This window comes from Hypanus sabinus, chromosome 9 (genome assembly GCF_030144855.1).
Source record: "Hypanus sabinus isolate sHypSab1 chromosome 9, sHypSab1.hap1, whole genome shotgun sequence".
Lineage (NCBI taxonomy): Eukaryota > Metazoa > Chordata > Chondrichthyes > Myliobatiformes > Dasyatidae > Hypanus > Hypanus sabinus.
Genome location: NC_082714.1, coordinates 41,231,920 through 41,253,263, shown reverse-complemented (window position 1 = coordinate 41,253,263; position 21,344 = coordinate 41,231,920). Strand labels below are relative to the sequence as shown.

The 21,344-nt window shown below is 37.3% G+C and overlaps 1 protein-coding gene across 4 annotated transcripts in view; it reads right to left on the bottom strand.

Annotated features, from left to right (window-relative positions):
• The window catches only part of zgc:112980 (uncharacterized protein LOC503706 homolog), a 74,628-nt gene that overhangs the window by 6,911 nt on the left and 46,373 nt on the right, over positions 1-21,344 (bottom strand). For 3 of the 4 annotated variants that reach the window (XM_059979541.1, XM_059979542.1, XM_059979540.1), the window contains exons 9-17: positions 19,178-19,300; positions 18,874-19,029; positions 17,806-17,859; positions 17,441-17,658; positions 12,720-12,799; positions 11,740-11,832; positions 9,584-9,664; positions 4,119-4,226; positions 1,004-1,125 (exon numbers count right to left, since the gene is read on the bottom strand). In XM_059979541.1, the coding sequence (XP_059835524.1) occupies positions 1,004-1,125; positions 4,119-4,226; positions 9,584-9,664; positions 11,740-11,832; positions 12,720-12,799; positions 17,441-17,658; positions 17,806-17,859; positions 18,874-19,029; positions 19,178-19,300 (1,035 nt within the window). The remainder of the gene's footprint in view (positions 1-1,003; positions 1,126-4,118; positions 4,227-9,583; positions 9,665-11,739; positions 11,833-12,719; positions 12,800-17,440; positions 17,659-17,805; positions 17,860-18,873; positions 19,030-19,177; positions 19,301-21,344) is intronic. The other variant, XM_059979543.1, reaches the window with a different exon arrangement.

The window sequence follows — 21,344 nt, the reverse complement described above, 5'->3', positions numbered from 1 at the left end:
TCAATGGTCCTCAAGGTCAGTGTTTATGAGGACACAAAAGCTTTTTACAAGATACTTTAGCACTAGGCATAAAGAACAATGCAACAACTCACAGTAAAAGGGAAAGAGTTGTGTTAACCACATAACTGGGCGATTAAGTAGTAAGTATATTGAAAATGATTACATGTTAAAGGTCTGAAACATAAAATCTCGTATGTATTCACAGACATGCTCACTAAATGTACAAATAGTATTATATACAGTTTCAATCATTAGCACGGGGAAGTCAAGATCACGCACTCTAACAAATCATGCAAGACAGAGTTACATTGGTTAGGTGGGGCTGGTAGGGGTCAATATTTTAATAATATTTGGATAGGTTTAAAATATATGTGACAGCCTGGCTTCACACTAGCCATCTACAAGCTCACTTTGGGGGAGGGAGAGATGATGCAAAAGGAATGAAGTAGGAAAATAGAGCTAACGCTTGTTTGTTGATAATACCAAACCAAATCAGAGGAAGGAAAGGGTAAAATTTGTGAAGTTTCTAAGTTTGCAGAATTAATTGATTTGGAATTCAACTGAATTGAGTTTCAAGAAAATTGGCTTACACATAAATGGTAAAGCCAATCAGTAGGGAGTCACCTGGAAATGAAGACAATTAATTTCTAACTCAGATCAACAAGAAATAGACAAATATGTTAAACAGGACTGGATGGGATACATAAATTGCTATGCACCCAATTTTACATTTGATATCATTGTGATTTCTACAGCGACGTACTGCAGATAATATTATCACAGTTGATTTTATTTCCCAACTGATATTACAGAGTTTTAAAGTAAATGAATCAATATTCTAAATCAGTAATATTCAATGCCATATTTATAGTATTTAGTAATGTACATCTCTCATAGAACAGATTTTGCTGTTCAACAGTTTTATTCAACATGACCATCTAAGAAAGAGGTTGAGTTGACAAACATCTAGATCTATGACTTGCAGTGGAAAAATCTTACTTACACGTCAATCATCATGCTTCTGTGTACATAAATATTGTTGCTCAGAATGGCACAGAAATGATGCAAAATGTCCTCTTTCGTGCTTAGGCTGTCGAACAAGAGTTTCAGAGCCCAGAAATTCTTCTAAAATTATCACAAACAATATTAAGTCAGAATGTAGTTTAGAATTTATTTCAATGTGGTACTTATCTATAAAAGGATACCAAATGGTTTCAATGATCAGCTATGCCAGTATCCAATCCATGAACATCAGCAGATGTTATGGACACTGCTATCAAGCGAGATTTACAGTGTCTTTAAAAATTATTCTACAAAATGGTCTAAATATATTACAATTATTAAACACAAAACAATTGATTACATAATCACCCATCCCCTTCAAGTCAGTATTTTGTAGATGCATATTTGGCAGCAATTACAGTCTTGAGTCTGTGTGGATAGGTCTCTATCAGCTTTGCACATCTGGACACTGCAATCTATCCTCATTCTTCTCTACAAAACTGCTCAAGCTCTGTAAGATTGCATGGTGGTCATGAGTGAACAGACCTTGTCAAGTCCAGCCACGAATACTCAATTGGATTGACATCTGTACTGACTTGGCCACTCCAGGACACTAACATTGTTGTTTTTGAGCCATTCACGTGTAGCTTTAGATTTATGCTTGGGTCATTGTCTTGTTGGAAAACAAATCTTCTCCCAAGTCGCAGTTCTCTTGCAGACTGCAGTAGGTTTTCCTCTAGGCTAAAAAAATTTCTCCAGAAGGTGGTGAATTTGTGGAATTTATCACAAGCAGCTGTGGAAGCCAGGTCATTAGATATATTTAAGGCAGAGCTTGATAGGTTCTTGATTGGACATGGCATCAAAGGTTACAGGGAGAAGACTGGGGAACGGGGCTAAGGAGGGAAAAAGATCAGCCATGATTGAATGGCAGCAGACTCGATGGGCCAAATGACCTAATTCTGCTCACTTGTCTTATGGTCTTGTGGTCCTGACTCACCAGCATTGATGTGACATGTGGCGTGGACAAGAGTGGCAAAAAGACCTCAAGTAATGTATTCTGAGGCTCTGCTTTAGACTATTCCAAAGCTTCTTGACAACCTTTCACAGTCAATGGCCTTTGAACTTACTTTAAAATGCCTCTTGATAACTACAGATATTTAAAAACTACTCAGGGGTCTTAACTTTTATCTCCTGTTATTTTTTAAATTAAAGCACCGAAAAGTGCTGGACATGAAATAAATATTAAAAACGAAGTTAAATAGTTTAAAGTGAACAGACTTGCTCTGGGTAGACATAAGGTTTGGGGACTTTTGAGCATCAGGCCTGGACAGCAGCTAGATCCAGCTGATCCAATATGATACTGGATTCCCAGGAAATAAAGCTATCAACAAAAGAACTATTTCTTTTGCTTTCTCCTTCAGATCTTCTTGGGCGTAGAATTAAAAGGTAGTGAGAAAAGCCATAGCAGGTAAAGGGAGTAGTACTCAGTTTCAAAGGAGTTGAACTTACTTAAATTTAGATGGAGTAAATCCAACTCCTTTCAAGCAATGAAACTGCTCTTGTTTACCTGGTGAGACTCTACCACAAATGGCAGTTAATTTGTACATTGACAGGACAACTTTGTCCAAATTCCATGCAAAAGTAAAGAGAGTCATGGCAGAAAACAGAAATTAAATTGAAGCTTTTAAAAACAGTTCGACCTGTGTATATTTACAGTGCACCAGTGGCAACCAATTAAGACTGGATACTGTATGTGATCAGTGGATCACTTGGTAACTCATGGCATGCATGTATTTAGTCAGGCTGGCATTTCATTCAAATGCTGCTCCTGGCATGGTCTTCCACATCCCTCCTCCTGGTGATTTACCACTGTATTACCACCCGATGTGGTCTGCCCTGTACATAGGACTCAACGAGGCATCGCTAGCCAGTGAAGATGACTGATCTGTGGGACACATCTTCCAACTTCGGCATAAGGCTCCCCAAGGTGAACTTTACAGGACTGATGTTTGGATATACATGTGCCCAAACCAGCTGTCTAGATCTATCAGTTGAGTTTTATTTTTATTTTTTTTGTTGTTTTGTCCAAATGATTTGTTTGACAGATTATTTAAGTGGGCAGTCCAGATTTACAGTTGGTTTAGATTCACAGAATTAGAAATGCCCAGATAAAGAGAGCAGCCTCATCTTCCAAGGCGAACTTGATGGATTCTTCAGAATTTTTAATCAGCTTTTCTACAAGTGTGGCAAAATGGTGGGAGGGTGGAGGTGGATGGGGCTTTATGATAATGAAAAGTTTTAGAACAAGAAGAATGACAGCAGAGTCTAAGGCACACAGGCCCTCTGAATACCTCCTGTCCAGTATTCCCCTCTCATCACCCTTTCAAATTGTCCTTAAGACGCACTTGCTTTCTCATTGGCCATTCGGCTAACTCAAATCAAGGGCTGTATGGCACTTTCCTTGGAAAAGCTAGAAAGGGCTTCTGAGTTATGGGACCCTGAACTTGTGGGAACTCACCCAAGAATAAAAGCATTTAAGCCCCTAAAACAGCGAGACACGTTGTCCAAAATAGCAAGCAATTGCCATGTAAATCATGTCCATATACCTATTGGGTGAACATGAAATCAAGACCTTTGTTCGAGAAGCCAATAAAGCACTAGCTTCTGTGAAAATGAAAGTATTTGCTAGGTAAGAGATGATCAAGCAACGGTTCACAACTTCAACATGTAGTATATACTGCAAATCTGATGGCTACACTGCAAAGTGGGAAGAATGCATTCTCTTGTCCCTCAGGGTTTAAAAGGATCCAAAATCAGTCAATCAACCAGACATTCTACTAAATCAGCAGGCCACAAATTCTAGGCTAGTTGATTAGTGACAGCTGGAATGTTTAGAAGAAAAAAAAGACCCAATAACAGGTAAAATTAATTAGGACATCAATTTCGTAAAACTGAACTGTAACAAATTGATTAGCAAGAGAAGAAAAGCAACAGCAATGGGCCATCACTATGATCTTTACAGTACAACTATCAAACTCCACCAATGCATTTTGGAAAAGGGAAGACCAGTTTCAAGAGAAGTAAAGTGCTAGTTACAATAATCTAACTATTCTTACCCCATAAGCCACAATTAATGGCAGAACAATTTTCATCATAGAGATATTCTTATGCAACATCTGCACAGCAGCCACTGTTACCAGAATCAATGCAGATTCCCAACAGAGCTGCAAACAGAAACATCTTGTATTAGTGTTATTCATCCAAATCTTCATGCATTCAAAATAAACAAAATTATATATGAATTTTAGGGTTAAAAATTCCATACAATTATAAAACATATGTGAGGGTTGCATGAGCTAAGTGTACAAACTAACATCTGAATGCTATATTTCAATTCCAAAATTCAGTTACTTTCTGGAAGAAGATAGGACAGCTCTTGAAATCATCTCACTTATCATGATAGCAATCTCAGTGGTGCAAATCGGTCAAGGCGTTCAGCTGTGAACTGAAAGGTTGGTGGTTTGAGACCACCCAGAGATGTCACTAATCCGGCAGCTTTAAAGCACATACTACCAGCCTCTAGGACATCTTCTTTCATGCTGTTATAAGACCACTGAACAAACTTGATAAGATGGACTCTTGATCTCACAATATACCTCTTCATGGCCTTGCACTTTATTGCCTGTCTGCGCCACTTTCTATGTAACATGTGACAATAATGAACCAATTCACCAATTTCTTAACATTTCCTATTTGCTCAATCTCCAGCATTTTAATGAGGAGGACTTGAAGTGGCTTTCTTGTTTTTGATTATTTCTTTCAGGAGCATGGATGGGGAAATTGTGGCATATAAACATGTACAATAATGTAAGGAACATTTTAATGAAATTGCTGTCCATACCTGGATATTGGCAATGATGAGACAGTTTAGTTCTTTTTCTTTTTCCAATATTTATATTGAATTTCATATACATAAATACAGAGTTCATAAGGATATTTATTATAAATCAAAATAAGATAGCACCAAATGCACTATATATAAATCATAGTGATACAATCATAGTATCCCATATTAATGACCTATCAGATAAAATAAATTGAATGATGAAATACATTAGTATGGTTAATTATATTATATAAGAAAATCTATGCCCCCTACCAAGACAAAGCTGGTTGGAGAAAGAAAAACAAGAAAAAAAAAGAGTACTTTACCATATAGTATTTTATAATAATAGCCCAGATATATATTATAATAACAATTCAAAGATTTTTTAAATAGTTCAGAAAGGGTCCCCATAACGTTTGAAAATCCTGGTTAGAATCGGAAATCAAACAACCAATCTTCTCTAGATTTAACCATGACATAACATCACATAACCATTGAGCATGTGTGGGGGGGAGCAATCTCCGTCCATTTAAGCAAGATCGCCCTCCTGGCCATAAGAAAAATAAAAATTGAGAAGGCTCCAAAATTATAGTTCTTTCCTCAACAATACCAAATAAGGCAGTTAAAGGATTGGGCTTAAAACTAACTTTAAAAAGTACAGAAAAAGTTTGGAATACACTTTTCCAATACTTTTCAAGGCTTGAATATGACCAAATCATATGAATTAATGAAGCCTCTCCATTATTGCATCTGTCACAGTAAGGAGATATATCTGCAATATAGCAAGAGAGCTTGTCTTTGGTCATATGAGCCCTATTTACTACTTTAAATTGTAGGAAGGAATGACAAGCACATAATGATGGAAGAATTAACCATTTTGAAAATAACCCTCTAGGTCTCATCAGATAAGCCTAACCCTAACCCTTTTCCCAATCTTTTTAAATTTTATCTAAAGAAGATTCTCAATCCCGATAATAGACCATAAATATAAGAAATTGAGCCATTTTCAAAAGATTTCAAATTAAAAATTAGATCTTATCTGGGCTAGTAGGAAATATATGTAATTTAGATCTTAGAAATCTCCAATCTGTAGATATCGAAAAAAGTGGGTATTAGATAAGTTATATTTCACTGAGAGCTGCTCAAAATAAGAAAGATTCCCTCAAACGAACAGATCCTGAAATTGTTTAATGCCTAATCTATCCCATTCTCTAAAAAACAAATCGGTCGTAGATGATTTAAAAAAATTAGAAAAAATAGGACTGGAAAGAGAAAATCTCAATAAACCAAAATGTTTTCTACACTGTAGCCAGATCCTCAAATTCTGTTTAACCACCAAACTTTCAGTTAATTTATTTACAGATAAAAGAAGAGAGGATCCAAGAAGAGGAATAATAGAAAATTTCCTAACAGAATTGGCTTCCAAAAAGACCCATATTGGACAATCCTCACAATTAATATAGTATAACCAGAACGTAAGATTTCGTATGTTAATTGCTGTAAAGTTGGGTAAAGCAAAACTACCATTCTTTTTGCTTTTTTGAAGGTGGGCTTTATTTAATCGAGGTTTTCTGTTCTTCCATATGTAGGAAGAAAGAATCGAATCTAGAGAATCAAAAAAAAAGACTTAGGAATAAAAACAGGTACAGCTTGAAAGGTATATAAATTTAGGTAAAATATTAATTTTAATAGAATTGATTTGACCAATCAATGATAAAGAGAGAGGCGACCAATCAGAAAGTGACTTTTTCACATAATTCATTAAGGTTAAAAATTTTTCTTTGAATAAATCTTTATAATTCTTAGTGATTGTTACGCCCAAATATGCAAATTGTTTTCTTACCATTTTAAAAGTTAATATCGGTTGATATCAAATTATTTAAAGAAAACAATTCACTCTTATGTAAATTCAATTTATATCCTCAAAACTGACTAAAGTTATTCAGTACTGTAAACGAAACAGATAGTTTAGTTTTTGGATATCAAGAATGACACCTTGGAATTTAGGGCATTTTTACGATAGCACAAGTTTTTTAAAAGTTTTGAGCAGTAACTGAATGCAACTAAGATATTCTGACTTGATCAATAAAAAAATGAAGACCTTTTCTCGCCATATATAAAGCTAGTTTGGTACTGCTAATTTTATGACCAAGCAGTATGATGAAGCAGAAAAGGGTGACATTTAGCAGATGTAATGTTGACAGTGCAGTTGTAATTTGGACTAAATTCATAAAGATTAGAGTTTATGTTAAAAACTGAAGCAAAAAGAAAATAAATGACTGTAAACTGATAACAAATCTGCAAGGAAATTCTACAGGTACAGAATATAAATAATGAAGAAGTAGCATAATGATGGAACTGATTAGGGACAAAAGGAGAGAGATCTAAGTGAATGCAAATGATGGAATTTGGAATAAAAAAGCTGCTGGAGGAGCTATGTCTGTGGGGTAGGGTAGGTAAAGTGGGGGGGGGGGGGGGGGGCAGGAATTACCAATGTTCCAGTGCCAAATGAGAGGGTGATGGTGGAGACTGAGGCTGGAAGGTGATACAAGGATGCAAAGGCCAGATTCTCTTAAGCAAGGTGAAAATGGGCACCATAAGGGAGAGATGGAGGAGCAGGTATGATGGGTAAAGGGTGTGTATAATGGTACAATGGAATGAGAAAAGGTGAGTTGGATTGTATGGAATTATTGCAAATAGATTGGAAAGAGAAAGGGGAATAAGGGAGGTAAGGGTAACTGAAATTAGAAAATTCAATATTCATACCATTGGGTTGCAGAAAGGGAATTGGGCAGTGCTGGGCTAGATGCTGAACCACTGGAACTTCTGAATAGTTGGATAGTGGATTACCAGTGTCTAACTATATCCTTTATGGATTCCTGTTATTATTTCCTTATAATCTCCCTACTACTGTGTCAGGTAGACAGGTTAGTTGATCCCCATTTCCCCTCCCCATTCTTTCTAAATTGTGGGGTCACACTTGCTTTCCTCTATTTCTTAGGGTCAATTCAGTAATTAATGTTTGTGGACAATGATAACCAGAGCATTAATCTTCTTTCAAAAATGTGCGATGGAGATCATCAGGTTCTTCAGCTTCTCATCTCACCAACTACTCTTGTGTTTTTCTTTAATACATGATGATACTTATCCAGCTTTTCTTTCTCAATCAGACTTAATTTTCTGGCATCTTTTCCTACCTCTGTCCATAAAGACTGACAAAATGCACTATAAAACACTGAAGCAACACACACAAAATGCTGGAGGAACTCAGCAGATTAGAAGCTGTCTATGAAAAGGAATAAACAGAGAAATTGAGTTGAGGCGCTTCATCAGGATTGGAAAGGAAAGGGGAAGAAGTGAGAAGGAGGGAAGGAAGTACAAGGTGGCAGGTGATAGGTGAAACCAGGAGAGGAGGAAGGGGGAAGTAAAGAGCTGGGAAGTTGATTGGTGAAAGCGGTAAAGAGCTGGAGAAGGGGGAGTTTGATAGGAGAGGACACAAGACCATGGAAGAAAGTGAAAGGAGACGAGCACCAGAGGAAGGAGATGGACAACTAGCACATAATTCTCTGTAACTTCCGCCACCTCCAACGGGATCTCACCACCAAGCACATCTTCCCCCCACCCTACTTTTCACAGGGATTGCTCCTTACACGACTCTCTTGTCCACTCTTCCCTCCCGGCACTTATCCTTGCAAGCAGGAAGTGCCACACCTGCCCCTACACCTCCTCCCTCACTGCATTTCAGGGCCTTACACAGTGAGGTGAGGTGACACTTCATCCATGAGTTTGTTGGGGTCATCTACTGTATCTGATGCTTCCAGTGTGGCCTCCTGTACATCAGTGAGACCCGATGTAGACTGAGAAACACTTCACTGAGTATCTATGGTCTGTCTGCCAGAAAAATTGGAATCTCCCAGTGGCCATCCATTTCAATTCTACCCATTCTCATTTCAACAGATCAGTCCATAGCATCCTCTGCTGCCACACTCAGTTTGGAGGAGCAACACTTTGTATTCAGTCTGGGTAGTCTCCAACCTGATGGCATGAACACTGATTTCACTACTCACATTCCCATCTTCCTCTCTCACCTCAACTCACCTGCCCAAAACGTCAACTGCTTACTGTTTACTCCTCTCCAAAGATGCTGCCCACCCTGATGAGTTCCTCCAGCATTTTGTGTGTGTTGGTTTGGATTTCCAGCATCTGCAGAATTCCTAAGTCTGTAAAACTTTGATCAGAGTATTTGGAAATGCCAATTGCTTGGAATCTGGCTCACTAGGTCTGGTTCCTGCACTCCTTTTCCCACACACACCTGCTGTTTACTGCACTCCCTTGAAATATGCTAAGTTCAGTGGAAATTTCATTAACCGCTTAACTTTTCAAAACAAGAGCAAATTAAAAGAGTTCAGTACTAATACCCGATGAAGGGTCTCGGCCCAAAATGTTGACCTTTTACTCTATTCCATAGAAAATGTCAGGCCTGCTGAGTTCCTCCAACATTTTGTGCGGGTTGCTTAAAAAACCTTTGCACAGTTTCTGCTTTCCACACATCTAGACCTATAACACTCAGCATTAACTAATGATAATTTTTGTTCCCCATAGGATTGTAATTGCCAAGAATATTGTTCTTTAATAAAATCCCTGATCTCAGAATCTACTGTAATATGCAATAGGAAAAATTATCATTTTACCTACCGCTGAGGAAAATGGCTTTGGCAAGCCCACTATTCCATTCTTCAGATCTTCAAGAACTGATGCAGCAAGAACAGCAATGTTCTGGGAAGAAATTTTTTTAAAGATTAATTGTGAAAGGAAGTTGCTGAAGCATTTTGTTGAAACACAGCTTTACAGATACAATATGGTGGCAATTAACTTAAGATCTTAATGGTAGCTTAATCTGACTGTTCCTCAGTGATAAGTATGCTTATACCTTCCACTTTTGGCATCTAAGCAAACCAATGTACATAACACAGAAACAGATCCTTTTAGCCCACCTCGTTCAAGCTCCGCAATACCTTTTTGCACACTTTGGGCGTGTATACCTCTACTCTTTTCCTATTTCTGCACCTGTCCAATGCCTTTTAAATATTATAACTACTTATATTAGCCTTTAGCTCTTCTGGCAGCTCTTCCCAGATAATTCTTGCACTCTGTTCTTACCCCCTTACCCCTCAGACTTTCTTTAAACATTTTTCCTCTCACTTTAAACCGTGCTCTATAGATTTGAGAGGACTAGAATATAAAAGCAAGGATGTAATGCTGAGACTTTATGAAGCACTGGTGAGGCCTCACTTGGAGTACTGTGAGCAGTTTTCCACTCCTTATCTTAGAAAGGATTGCTGAAACTGGAAAGGGTTCTAAGGGAGTTCACGAAAATAATTCCAGGAAGCATAACATATTGTGTTGTGCTTTAACCTCTGAAGGCAAATATATTAAATGTTTTTCACTACCCTATCCACCAGTGTCATCACATTCAGGCAGCAACGGATTTACACCAAGGTGTCTCTGTACAGCTTCCAATGTCTCTGCTATTTATATCCTCCCAGAATTTAACTTCTCAAAATGTAATACCTCAACTCTCCAACTGATCAATATCCCGCTGTAGCTTTTCATAATCTTCTTCACTATCTATGACTCCATTAATTGTTGTGTTGCCTGCAAACTTACTAATTATACAGCCTACATTCTCATCCAGTTCATTTGTAAAAATTTACAAACAAAAAAGGTCCCAGTACTGATCCCTGCAATCCATTTGTTATAGATTTCTAGTCAGAAAAATACCTATTCACCACTACCCTCTGCTTCCTAGCACCTAGGCAATCTTGAACCCAGTTCACCAACATGCCTCACAACCCTTGTGCCCTAACCTTCCAGAGCACCCTACTGTACACATACTTAATTAGTTCATATAGACAATAGCTCTGCCGCGTTCATTAATCTCCTTGGTTACCTCCTCAATCCGATTTGTTAGACACAATCTCTTTGCACAAAATTGAATCCTAATTAATCCCTGCCTTTCCAAGTGAACATAAATCCTGTCGCTAAATAATTGAAATGGTTTTGCATCGCCCTGTTAATCTAGGGCACCCTTCAAGCGGGAAAGCCTGAATTGACTCCAAATCAAGTTTTTCCTGTAGGAAGCTGCATTCTCCTATGTGAAAGAGTTGTGTCAGCCCATAAGTTAAATTTATGTATTGTTTACAAAGCAAATAGCTCAGAAAAACTGTTTTGTACTGATATAATAGCTGACATTTGAATATGTAAAGTTGTCAGCACTCCTCAGCCCACAATTTTGGTATAAACAGAGGAATATGTATTATTTAACATTTCCAATGAAAATCTTACATTAAATTGAATTTAATTTGTAGTTAAGTAATGACATTGCCATCTTTATTATAAGCAACAATGCAAAGTTCTTAAGTGCATAGTCTACTAAAGCAAAAAAAATACTTATGAAGTCCTTTAATCCTTTGTTTATATCTCATTGCTTTTAAATTGAACAAGTTGTGCTTTTTGATACTTCCATGTCAACCAATGTCAACAATACATAATTAAAAAAACAAATGCTTAACCAGAAAATATTTTCCTTTCGATGTTTATGTTGATATTTTGTTGTGTGTATATTGGCTGCCGTGTTTCCTTGCATGACAAATGGTGAAAAAATAAAAGACTTACAATTATAAATTCACTCATAGGATATCTTGGGCATCAAACATATCCTTCTGAACTTTAAACCATGTTTGTAAAGTAGTTAATATAGTAGCAATTTGCGCAAGACAACTATTTCTATATTTAATCAGTGATTAAAACATTATCAATTTACTCTAGTTTTGTTACTGGGTGTACTTTACTTTCACAAATTCAGGTGGTGGCACTTGTGGCATGTCACTTTCCATTGTAAAATCATTGCAGTGAATTTGAATCAGTCTGCTCCAGCAATAAACCTGAAAGGACCACACAGACATAAATCATATATCATTAAACAGAACAGCTATAACATTTGTCAGTCTGTTAAAAGTTCAGACTCCAAATGCTGATGTTTACAGATTATGTTTTGAGATAATCAGTATTCATGAAAAGATTTTAATCTGCCAGAATAGAAAAAGTATCATTCCATTTCTAATACTTGGAAGCAATAATGAGAGGGAAAAGATTCCTGAATTTGGGCACAAATCTAAGGTGAGAGCAAGAGCATGTACTGAATCCATTCAGGGCAAGAACAAGTAGAATAACAATATAGCCTTATAGTTTCCTGTTCCAAAGTTATCTACTATGCGTGATTAAACAGAGAGACACTGAAGCCTATTCACCTTATCTAGTCAATGCAAATTCTCTCAGCATTCCCTTTAGTCTCATTACCCCTTATTTCCAGGCAAGAAATAGGTGCTCTGGCTGAGAAAGCAGATACAATACTTCCGCTTCAACAGCAACTAATTAAAAATTCATTATACACATTGTTACCTATACCAGTACATCAGTATTTCTGATTTTATAGTCATACTGTGGTTACAATAACTACCAGAAATGGGGATTCTACCCTCTTCCAGGAAAGCCATTTTATGCCAAATTGCAAAAAAAAATCTCTGCTTTTATTTTTTCTGGCAAAGGCAGTGGCTATGTATTTGAACGTCCATCCTTCTATGTATCATCAGTACCAAAACATGACAGATTATTCTCATAATGACTGACGCACAATGCTGCTCTCACACTATAGTATTAATCATTGTGACGCAATTACTATGGTTTAAAATAGTACTAGGTAGCTGATAAATGTGAAATGAATAATTATTAAAATGCTGTTCAAGATATGCAATGGTTTCATAATACTTACGTCTCTGTAGAGAACTTCATTGACAAATAATATCCTGAGTGAACATTTTAGCAGTAAACAAGTCTTTATCAAATTACCACCTATAAGCAGAAGAGATCAAAATGAGATCTCAAAACTGTAAACCAAGCAACTCAAGACAAATTCAACTATGTAATTATGACTAGGCAAACCAAACCTGTAGAATTGCTGCTAGTTTTTCATTTTATCTGATATTAACCTTTGAAAGGAAAGAATGCAAGAAATTTAAAAATCGCTCCTCAAGGTAGAAAATAATCAGGTGCTCTTAGGAGCCATAATCATAAAAAGGGATGAAAGATAAGTAATTACGGTGCTATAAAATTCTGACCATTTATCTTCTGTTCATTGCTATAAAAACACCATCATTCGAAAACATTTAACATAACAAAAGGCTTGCTTATTGACAGACCAGATTTGTAGTCAAATCGTGCTACAGCTGTGTAATCTTTAAACTACCGAACTATTTTCTAAACAACTCAAAGGGAATTTTAAAACATGGAATGAGGAAGCAACTTGTTTGTTTTGTTCAAGGGTAGTCTAAAATGACTTCACATTTATCAATTACATGCTAAGCAGAATTTTATGTAAAAAAAAACAAAACAGAAATAAGTTTGGTGTCGTACTTATTTCTAAGTAAGTGCTGGTGTTGAAGTAACAATAAAAAATTTATATGTAAGACTCAGGATCTTCCCAAAACATTAGTTCAGGGAGTTCCTTTGGTGATAGTAAGGTGGCCTGGATCTGATGGTGTAATGAGATTGGTGCTAAATGAAAACACACACTTTCATCAATCCATCTAACATGAAATTTGGGGGGAAAAAACATTGGATGTTTCCCCAGTGAAAACTTGGGAATATATTTTGTTATTAAAATGAAGCACTGTGTGGCTGGTCACATCTAGACTCAATCACAAAACCAAAAAGGAAACTGATAGACTAATTCATGTGCTCAAACTTAGTTCAATTGTCATTAACAAATCTAATAAAAATGCTGAACATTACAATAACCTTTAAATAACCCTTTCAAAACAGAACTCAAAAACATAAATATAAAATAAATTGACATGGTTTGAAAGATATTAAATTATCTCCAAAATTTTAATAAAGCCTCTATCATTGAAAATTCTTTCCAAATTAGCCAACTGTTACCAGTTTCTTAAAATTTTTCCTTTGATTAAAATCAATCCCAACTGGCAATCACTCCCTGGACCTCGTCAGACTGTGTGGGACATTAAGGCGACAACTCTCCATAAAAACTTGACAATTAGTCAAGTTTTCACTCTCGTTAAACTCCTGGTAGGGTTCAAAGCTAAATGTAGCCTGCAATTCTCAAAATCAGAATCAGAATTTTTGACTTCCAGGATGCTCTTACGAAGGTGACTCGTGCGAGAATCTCCAATGGAAATCACCAAATATTCCCGTTCAGACTGCTAAACCGGAAATCCACAGCTATAGCCATGGATGATGCAGTAAATAATATCTCTTTAAGGTGATTAAAAAAAATCTATCGTTACTTAAAGTTGATGAATCTCAGGTGGACTCTTGTCACTGTTGTGGTTCTCCTTTAAGACAGCAGAAGAGAGGATGTTGCACTGTTTTAAAAGTTCATTATAAGGAGATGAGGCTTCCAACTCACACTACCAACTATTCTACTGGTAAACATAGCCTCTGCTTAATAAAATCCAAGGTTTCAGAGCAAGATTGCTGTACCAGAGGGACATGAGGACCTGTTATTTTCTTTTGTTTGCGAGTACTTGGCTATCTCCCGCCATTCCCGACGCAGTGATACACCTTGTTAGCTTCTCAATTCGTTGCCAAAGCAGGACTCCTGAGTCTTTCAAGGCAAAGGAGGTGGAGTATGCTTTATGTTCAATTCCTTGTGGCGTATAAACATGATGGTGCTATCCCAGTCCTGCTCACCTGACCTGGAACATCTCACAATCCATTTTATCTGCCGTGAGAATTTTCAGCCATTATTTTGATAGTGGTGAACATTCCACCTCAGGCCAATGTCAAACACAGTCTAGACAAACTGAGCGACATAATCAACAGGAATAAAACAGTAAACCCTGATGCCTTCCCCATCATTTTGGGGGATCTTAACCAGGCCAACTTGAAAAAGTCCCTAAATAATTATTACCTTGTGAAACCAGAGGAACCAACACACTGGACTACTTATTCTACCATCATTTTACCATGCCATCCCACACCCACACTGAAAGTCTGATCACTTGACTGTATATCTAACCCAACTATAGGCAGAAACTGAAGGCAGAAGCACCAGTAGTGAGGACTAAGGATGTCGACAAGGGAGGCACAGGAGCACTGCTTTGAGTTGATGGATGGACTGTATTCAGGGATTCATCTTTGAGTCTGAATGAGTACACCACTGTTGTCATTGACTTCATTAAAACCTGTGTGGATGAATGTGTGCCTACCAGAACATACTGTACATATCTGAATCAAAAGCCGTGGATAAACCAGGAATTTAACCAGGGCTAGATCTGTGGCATTCAAGTTTGGTGATCCAGGACTAGCCAAGAAGGCCAGGTACAAATTATGGAGGGCTATCTCAAGAACAAAGGAACAATTCCGAACGAGGTTAGAGGCGGAATCAGATGCACACCAGCTCTGGCAGGGCTTGCAGGCCACTACTTCCTACAAAGCAAAACTTAACTTCATGAATGGCAGTGAAACTTCACTCCCAGATGAGCTCAATGCCTTTTATGCATGCTTTGAAAGGAAGACTAAAACCTTCAGCATCCAGTGACCCCATGATGTCTGTCTCAGAGGCTGATGGCAGACTGGCTTTCAAGTGGGTGAACCCTTGCAAGGTGACAGGACTTGATGGGATACCCAGTAAGGCTCTGAAAACCCGTGCCAACCAATTGGCGGGTGTGTTCAGACATTCTGAATCTCTCATTCCTACAGTTAGAACTTCTCACCTGCTTCAAAAGGGCCACAATCATGCCAGTCCCCAAGAAGAGCAGGGTGAGCTGCCTTAATGAGCATTATCCAGTAGTGCTCACATCTACAGTGATGAAGGACTTTTAGAAGTAGGTTATGGCTAGAATCAACTCCTGTCTCAGCAAGGACTCAGACCCATGGCAGTTAGCCTATCACTGCAATAGGTTTAAAGCAGACCCAATCTCATTGGCTCTTCATGTGGCCTTGGATCACCTGGACAACACTAATATTTATGTTGGGCTGCTGTTTATTGATTGCAGCTCAGCGCTCAACACAATCATTCCAAAAAATCTGACCAAAAAGTTCCAAAACCTGCGACTGGGTCCTTGACTTCCTCACCTTAAGACCAGTCAGTGTGGATCAGAATTAACATGTCCACTTGGCTGATAATCAACATTGGTGCAACTCAAGGATGTGTGCTTAGCCCACTGCATTCTCTCTATACCCTTAACTGTGTGGCTGGGCACAGCTCAAATGCCATTTATAAACTTGCTATTGCTAGCAGAATTTCAGATGGTGACAAGAAGGCGTAAAGCAGTGAGATACATCAGTATCTCGGTGGTGTCACAGCAACAACCTTGCATTCAATACCAGTAAGACCAAAGAACTGATTGAGGACTTCAGAGAGAGTAAGATGAGGGAACATACACAAGAGCTCAGAGAGATAAGAAGTGGAATGAGTAAGCAATTTCAAGTTCCTGAGTGTTAACACCTCTGAGGATCTATCCTGGGTCCAAATATTTATAGTTACAGAAACTATATTTCATTGAGGAGATTTGGTATGTCACCAAAGTCATTCATAAATTTCTACAGATGTACTGCGGAGGATATTCTAATTGGCCACGTCACTGTCTGATATGGGGGGGGCGGGGGGCAGGGGCACCACATAGGTTCGAAATAAGCTGCAGAAAGTTGTGAATTCAGTCAGCTCCGTCATGTGCACTAGCCAACCCAGCATCAAGGACACCTTCAAAAGGCAGCATCCATCATTAAGGATCCCATCAATCAAAACACGCCTGCTTTTCATTGCTACCATCAAACAGGAAGTACAGCAGCCCGAAGGCACACAACTCAATCATTCAGGAACAGTTTCTAACCCTCTGCCATCAGATTTATGAATGGACATTGAATCCATGAACACTGTAATGCACAGATTTTACTATTATGCATTACAATGTACTGCTACCACATAACAACAAATTTCACAACGTATGTGCTGATATTGGTCTGATTCTGATAATGTACACACACCTTGATTAATGAGCACACTCCATGTGTGAGATCAAATCAGTGTAAAAAAGATTAAATATTAACTTTGCTTATCTCATGGTAAATGAGGTGAGCAAAGTTAAATATATTCATTTCAGATTTGGAGGTGTTATTATTTGGTGTCAGAGCTTAAGGAGAGGGTGACACTCAACAAACAGAAAGCAAAAATTGTCACCATTCTTGCATCAATTTGCCAATTCATGGAGCTTACTGGAAAAGTTTGCAGGTGTGGATATTACACAAAACTGACCCATGTACTAATGGTGAGCCAACTGCCTACACCTGTACTGAAGAGTGACTAGAAATCTCAAAACTATATTATTTCTGGTAGAGGAAATAGGGGGAAAGATGATAATGGAAGGCCTATTGGAATAAAAATTAATAAAAACACATATAAAGCACTAAAAATAGAGCAAATAATTACCGCAGAAGCACATTGCTTTACTGTAGTAGAAACCAGAAACTGACCTTCAACAAATACCCATCGTTGTTCATCTGAAAGTTCACAACCAGCAGGAACAGTTCCAGTCCTGAGAATTTTTAAGTAGATCTTGTACTGGTAAGGTGTTAAACGGCAGGCTATGCAGCATGAAAGACTGGTATTTAGATGAAATGATTGTGCAGCTGAGTTAAAATCGCCATACTTGCAAAAGTAGAATGGAACTTTATCTTGTAGAGCTCGCAGCCTAATTAAAAAGAGGAATAATCAGCTCAACACTTGCACTATGCTAAGACGCTTTAAATGACACCATAACCAGTGATGTACATTGTGGAAAGCTATTTAACTATTAAAAAACCATTAACATGCTGAAAGAGAAAATGTGTATACTAACTTTATTGTATCATTGCATTTTATCACTCGTAGGTATCGGACCAATTCTCTGTACCTGAAAAATATTTGAACTAGTTAGGTCTGTTTTGTATCTGTCGTACAAAGAATATGAAACTATGGAGAAAAATCTCTATGAAATCTTCAGTAACATGACAAGTTTAGAAGATGCCTGATATTATCCAATATATTATGAAGCAACTAACTATGCTATTGCATAGTTGATAATGTTATTTCTCTTTTCCAGAAAAATATAAATTATTCACTTGCTGATTAAGTGATATGTAATGGATGAAACCTGTTACATAACAGCTCTTCACCTCCCCATCCTACTCTTATTCCTTCATGCCATTCATTCATAAAAGGTCTTTTTAAACAAACTTTTTAAAACAGTTCAAATAAATGTAACTAATTGGGAATAAATAATACAAGTTTTAAAAAGGGCTTTCCTACCTATCAAATTATTAGGACATTCCCAGGTTGTCAGGATCCACTCCCTTCAAGATTTGCCACCATGCGACCCACTCCACCTTGCTTGGGATCGTTGAGGAAAATGGGTAGAGGAAGGGATAATAAATTTACCTAAAATACCTTAAGTTGTTACAACTGAACAAGAAAGAAAATGTGGAATAAAGAAAATTAAACCACTTGCTTGCAACTAACTTCATAAAATCAAGATCAGCGATCCCATTCAGATTAATTAAATCACCTGCCTATACCATAGCTAGGGTAAAGCTGAGAGGTCAGATGTGAACTGCAACAAACTGTTCAATTCAGGACATTGGACTTGGTACAAGGTGGAGAAGGAGGCAGGTAAGGCAACACTTGACTTCCACCTACACTCCCACACTTCTACTTATAATGTATAATTGATAATGTTAGAGGCGAGTACCCACATTCTGCAATTGGCTATTCTTGATGATCAAGTGTTATGTGTTTTATAAATTGTTTACAAGTGGAATGCAAATGATATAACAATTGTAAAGATTAAATTGAAAACCCATTAGTTACAAGAAATCACACACTTTGCAATTGAGTGTTGTCACCTGGAATTTAACTGAAAGAAACCTACTCTTCTCTTGCTTCCATCCTTTCCACACGCGCATGCACAACGGGGAAGTCCTCCCATAATGTTTCTTTTTTCCCTTTCTTTTGTCGTTGCCCAGTGATATTTTGACCTCTGAGGATAGAAGTCAGAAATGGATCCTCCCATGACAGCACATTGAGACTTTAAAAATATTAATGGAAGAAAAATGATAGATTATTTTCACATCATCCTTTAAATCAGAAAGCAGCGTATAGAACCTACTTCAATCAAGAAAATTATCATAAAATATATAGGATTAATGTTCCAGATATGTAATAGAAGCACTTACCAATTAGTAAAGATATAGCAATAAGAAGGAAGTGCAAGAGCTTTATAGAAGGTTTTCAACTTGTTAAATAAATAAGGAGGGAAATCACTCAATACAAGCATTCTCTGCAGCGCACTGGTGATTCTGTAAAACAAAAATAAAATGCTAAGCAATGTGTATCATCATAATGCTGTTTAACACGGATAAACAAGTACAACCTTGGAACCATCTGACCAGTTTCATTCAGATTTCTCACAAAAAGTTTCTAATGTACTTTTCTTCCCCCAGTAGCCTGATCTCAATCGCTGGTCTCATAGACAAGTTTTTGTTTCACATTTGCTTTTGTAAATAGAAACGTATACATGCTTCATGTGCATATATGAGGGAGGAAAAAGCAGAGAATCTAGTTTAGAACAGAAATACAACATTTAACAACAGGTCTTCAGAATAATGAGAAGTTCTGAAAAGGAGAAATAAAGAATTAATATCTATTGACAGGTAGCTGATAGCGAATCATTAACATATTTGTAATATAAACAGGCGCCCAAAAAACGAAATCAGTTTTTACTGTGTATTCATATGATTTAGTATCAATTTCCAAATAGGAAATTACGATTCAAAAAGTAACTTTAATTTCTCTGTGAACAAAAGGGGAGTGGAACCAAATAGAGAGCATTTTAAAAGAATTAGCGATGGCCTAATAGCTGTGTCTAATAGCTGCCACAAAATTCAAACAGCTAGAAATAACAGACCACCCTCCCCATCCACTGACCTCAAAACAAAAGTACAGAAGCATAAAATGAGGAAGTTTTGTATTCTCACAAATGTAAAGATGTTTCTATTCTTAAGATTTTTAAAAATTCAATTTTTAAATTATGACTCATCATACACCCCTTTTTAAATTTGAACAGTCTTCTAAACTGGAAGCAAATCATATCAAATCCCCACATTTGATACTTGTCTGTGCTGTAATTAGTCTTGGCCTAGGTGGTTCAATAATCTCAGTGTCAAATGGGAGCCAATGAATAATGAGCTCAACTCAGAAATCTGATATCCAGAAAAGGGTGCTTGGAAGTAGATTTGTATGGGTTTTAAATGAAGAACAGATTCCATTATGATTGCCCTCAAACACTTCAGCTGCATTAACAATCTAAATAACTTACAAAACAAGAGGTTTCAAACAACCACATCTGGAATTATACCCAAAAAAGAAAGAAAGAAACTCAATGAAGAACAAAGGTGAAACAAGCAAATAGTAAAAAAAAAACAACTTAAAATAGACTATAAGCAAGATTCAATTGGCCTGATAAAATAATATGAGCCAGTTTGACATTATGATGACTTGAAAGCCTTTTGCTATGTTTTATTGAAGGAGATAATAACCATTAAAAACACAAAACTTCTACATATTTGCAATTATTCCTTGCTCAAGTTGCACAAAAAAAAAGTTACTGGAATTTAAATGAATAAATGCCAAAAAAAAGTCAGCCACTATATAAAATATAAATTAACACTCCAAATGTATTTGTCAACTGTGGGATTGAGTTCAAGAAAAGTGAGGTAATGTTACAGCTGTGGTGACCCACTTGGAGTACAGTGTTCAGTTCTGGTCACCTCACGACAAGAAGGATTTGAATATTATAGAAAGAGTGCAGGAGAGATTTACAAGGATGTTGTCTGGATTGGGGAGCATGCCTTATGAGAATAGGTTGAGTGAACTTAGTCTTTTCTCCATGGGGTGATGGAGGATGAGAGGTGACCTGACAGAGGTGTATAAGATGATGAGAGGTATTGATCGTGTGGACAGCCAGAGGCTTTTTCCCTGGGTGGAAATGGCTAACATTACGAGGAGGCATAGTTTTAATGTGCTTGGAAGTAAGTCCAGAGGGGATATCAGGGGTAAGTTTTTCAGGCAGAAAGTGGTGGGTGCGTGGAATGGGCTGCTGGCGACGGTGGAAGTGAATACAATATGGTCTTTTAAGAGACTCTTAGGTAGATACATGGAGCTTAGAAAAATATAGGACTATGTGGTAGGGTAATTCTAGGCAGTTTCTAAAATAGGTCGGCACAACATTATGGGGCGAAGGGCCTGTAATGTGCTGTAGATTTCTATGTTCTAAATACTGGAAACCCGAAAACTGAAAATCTTGGAAACACTCATCTGTGGAAGGACAAACTTAATATTTCA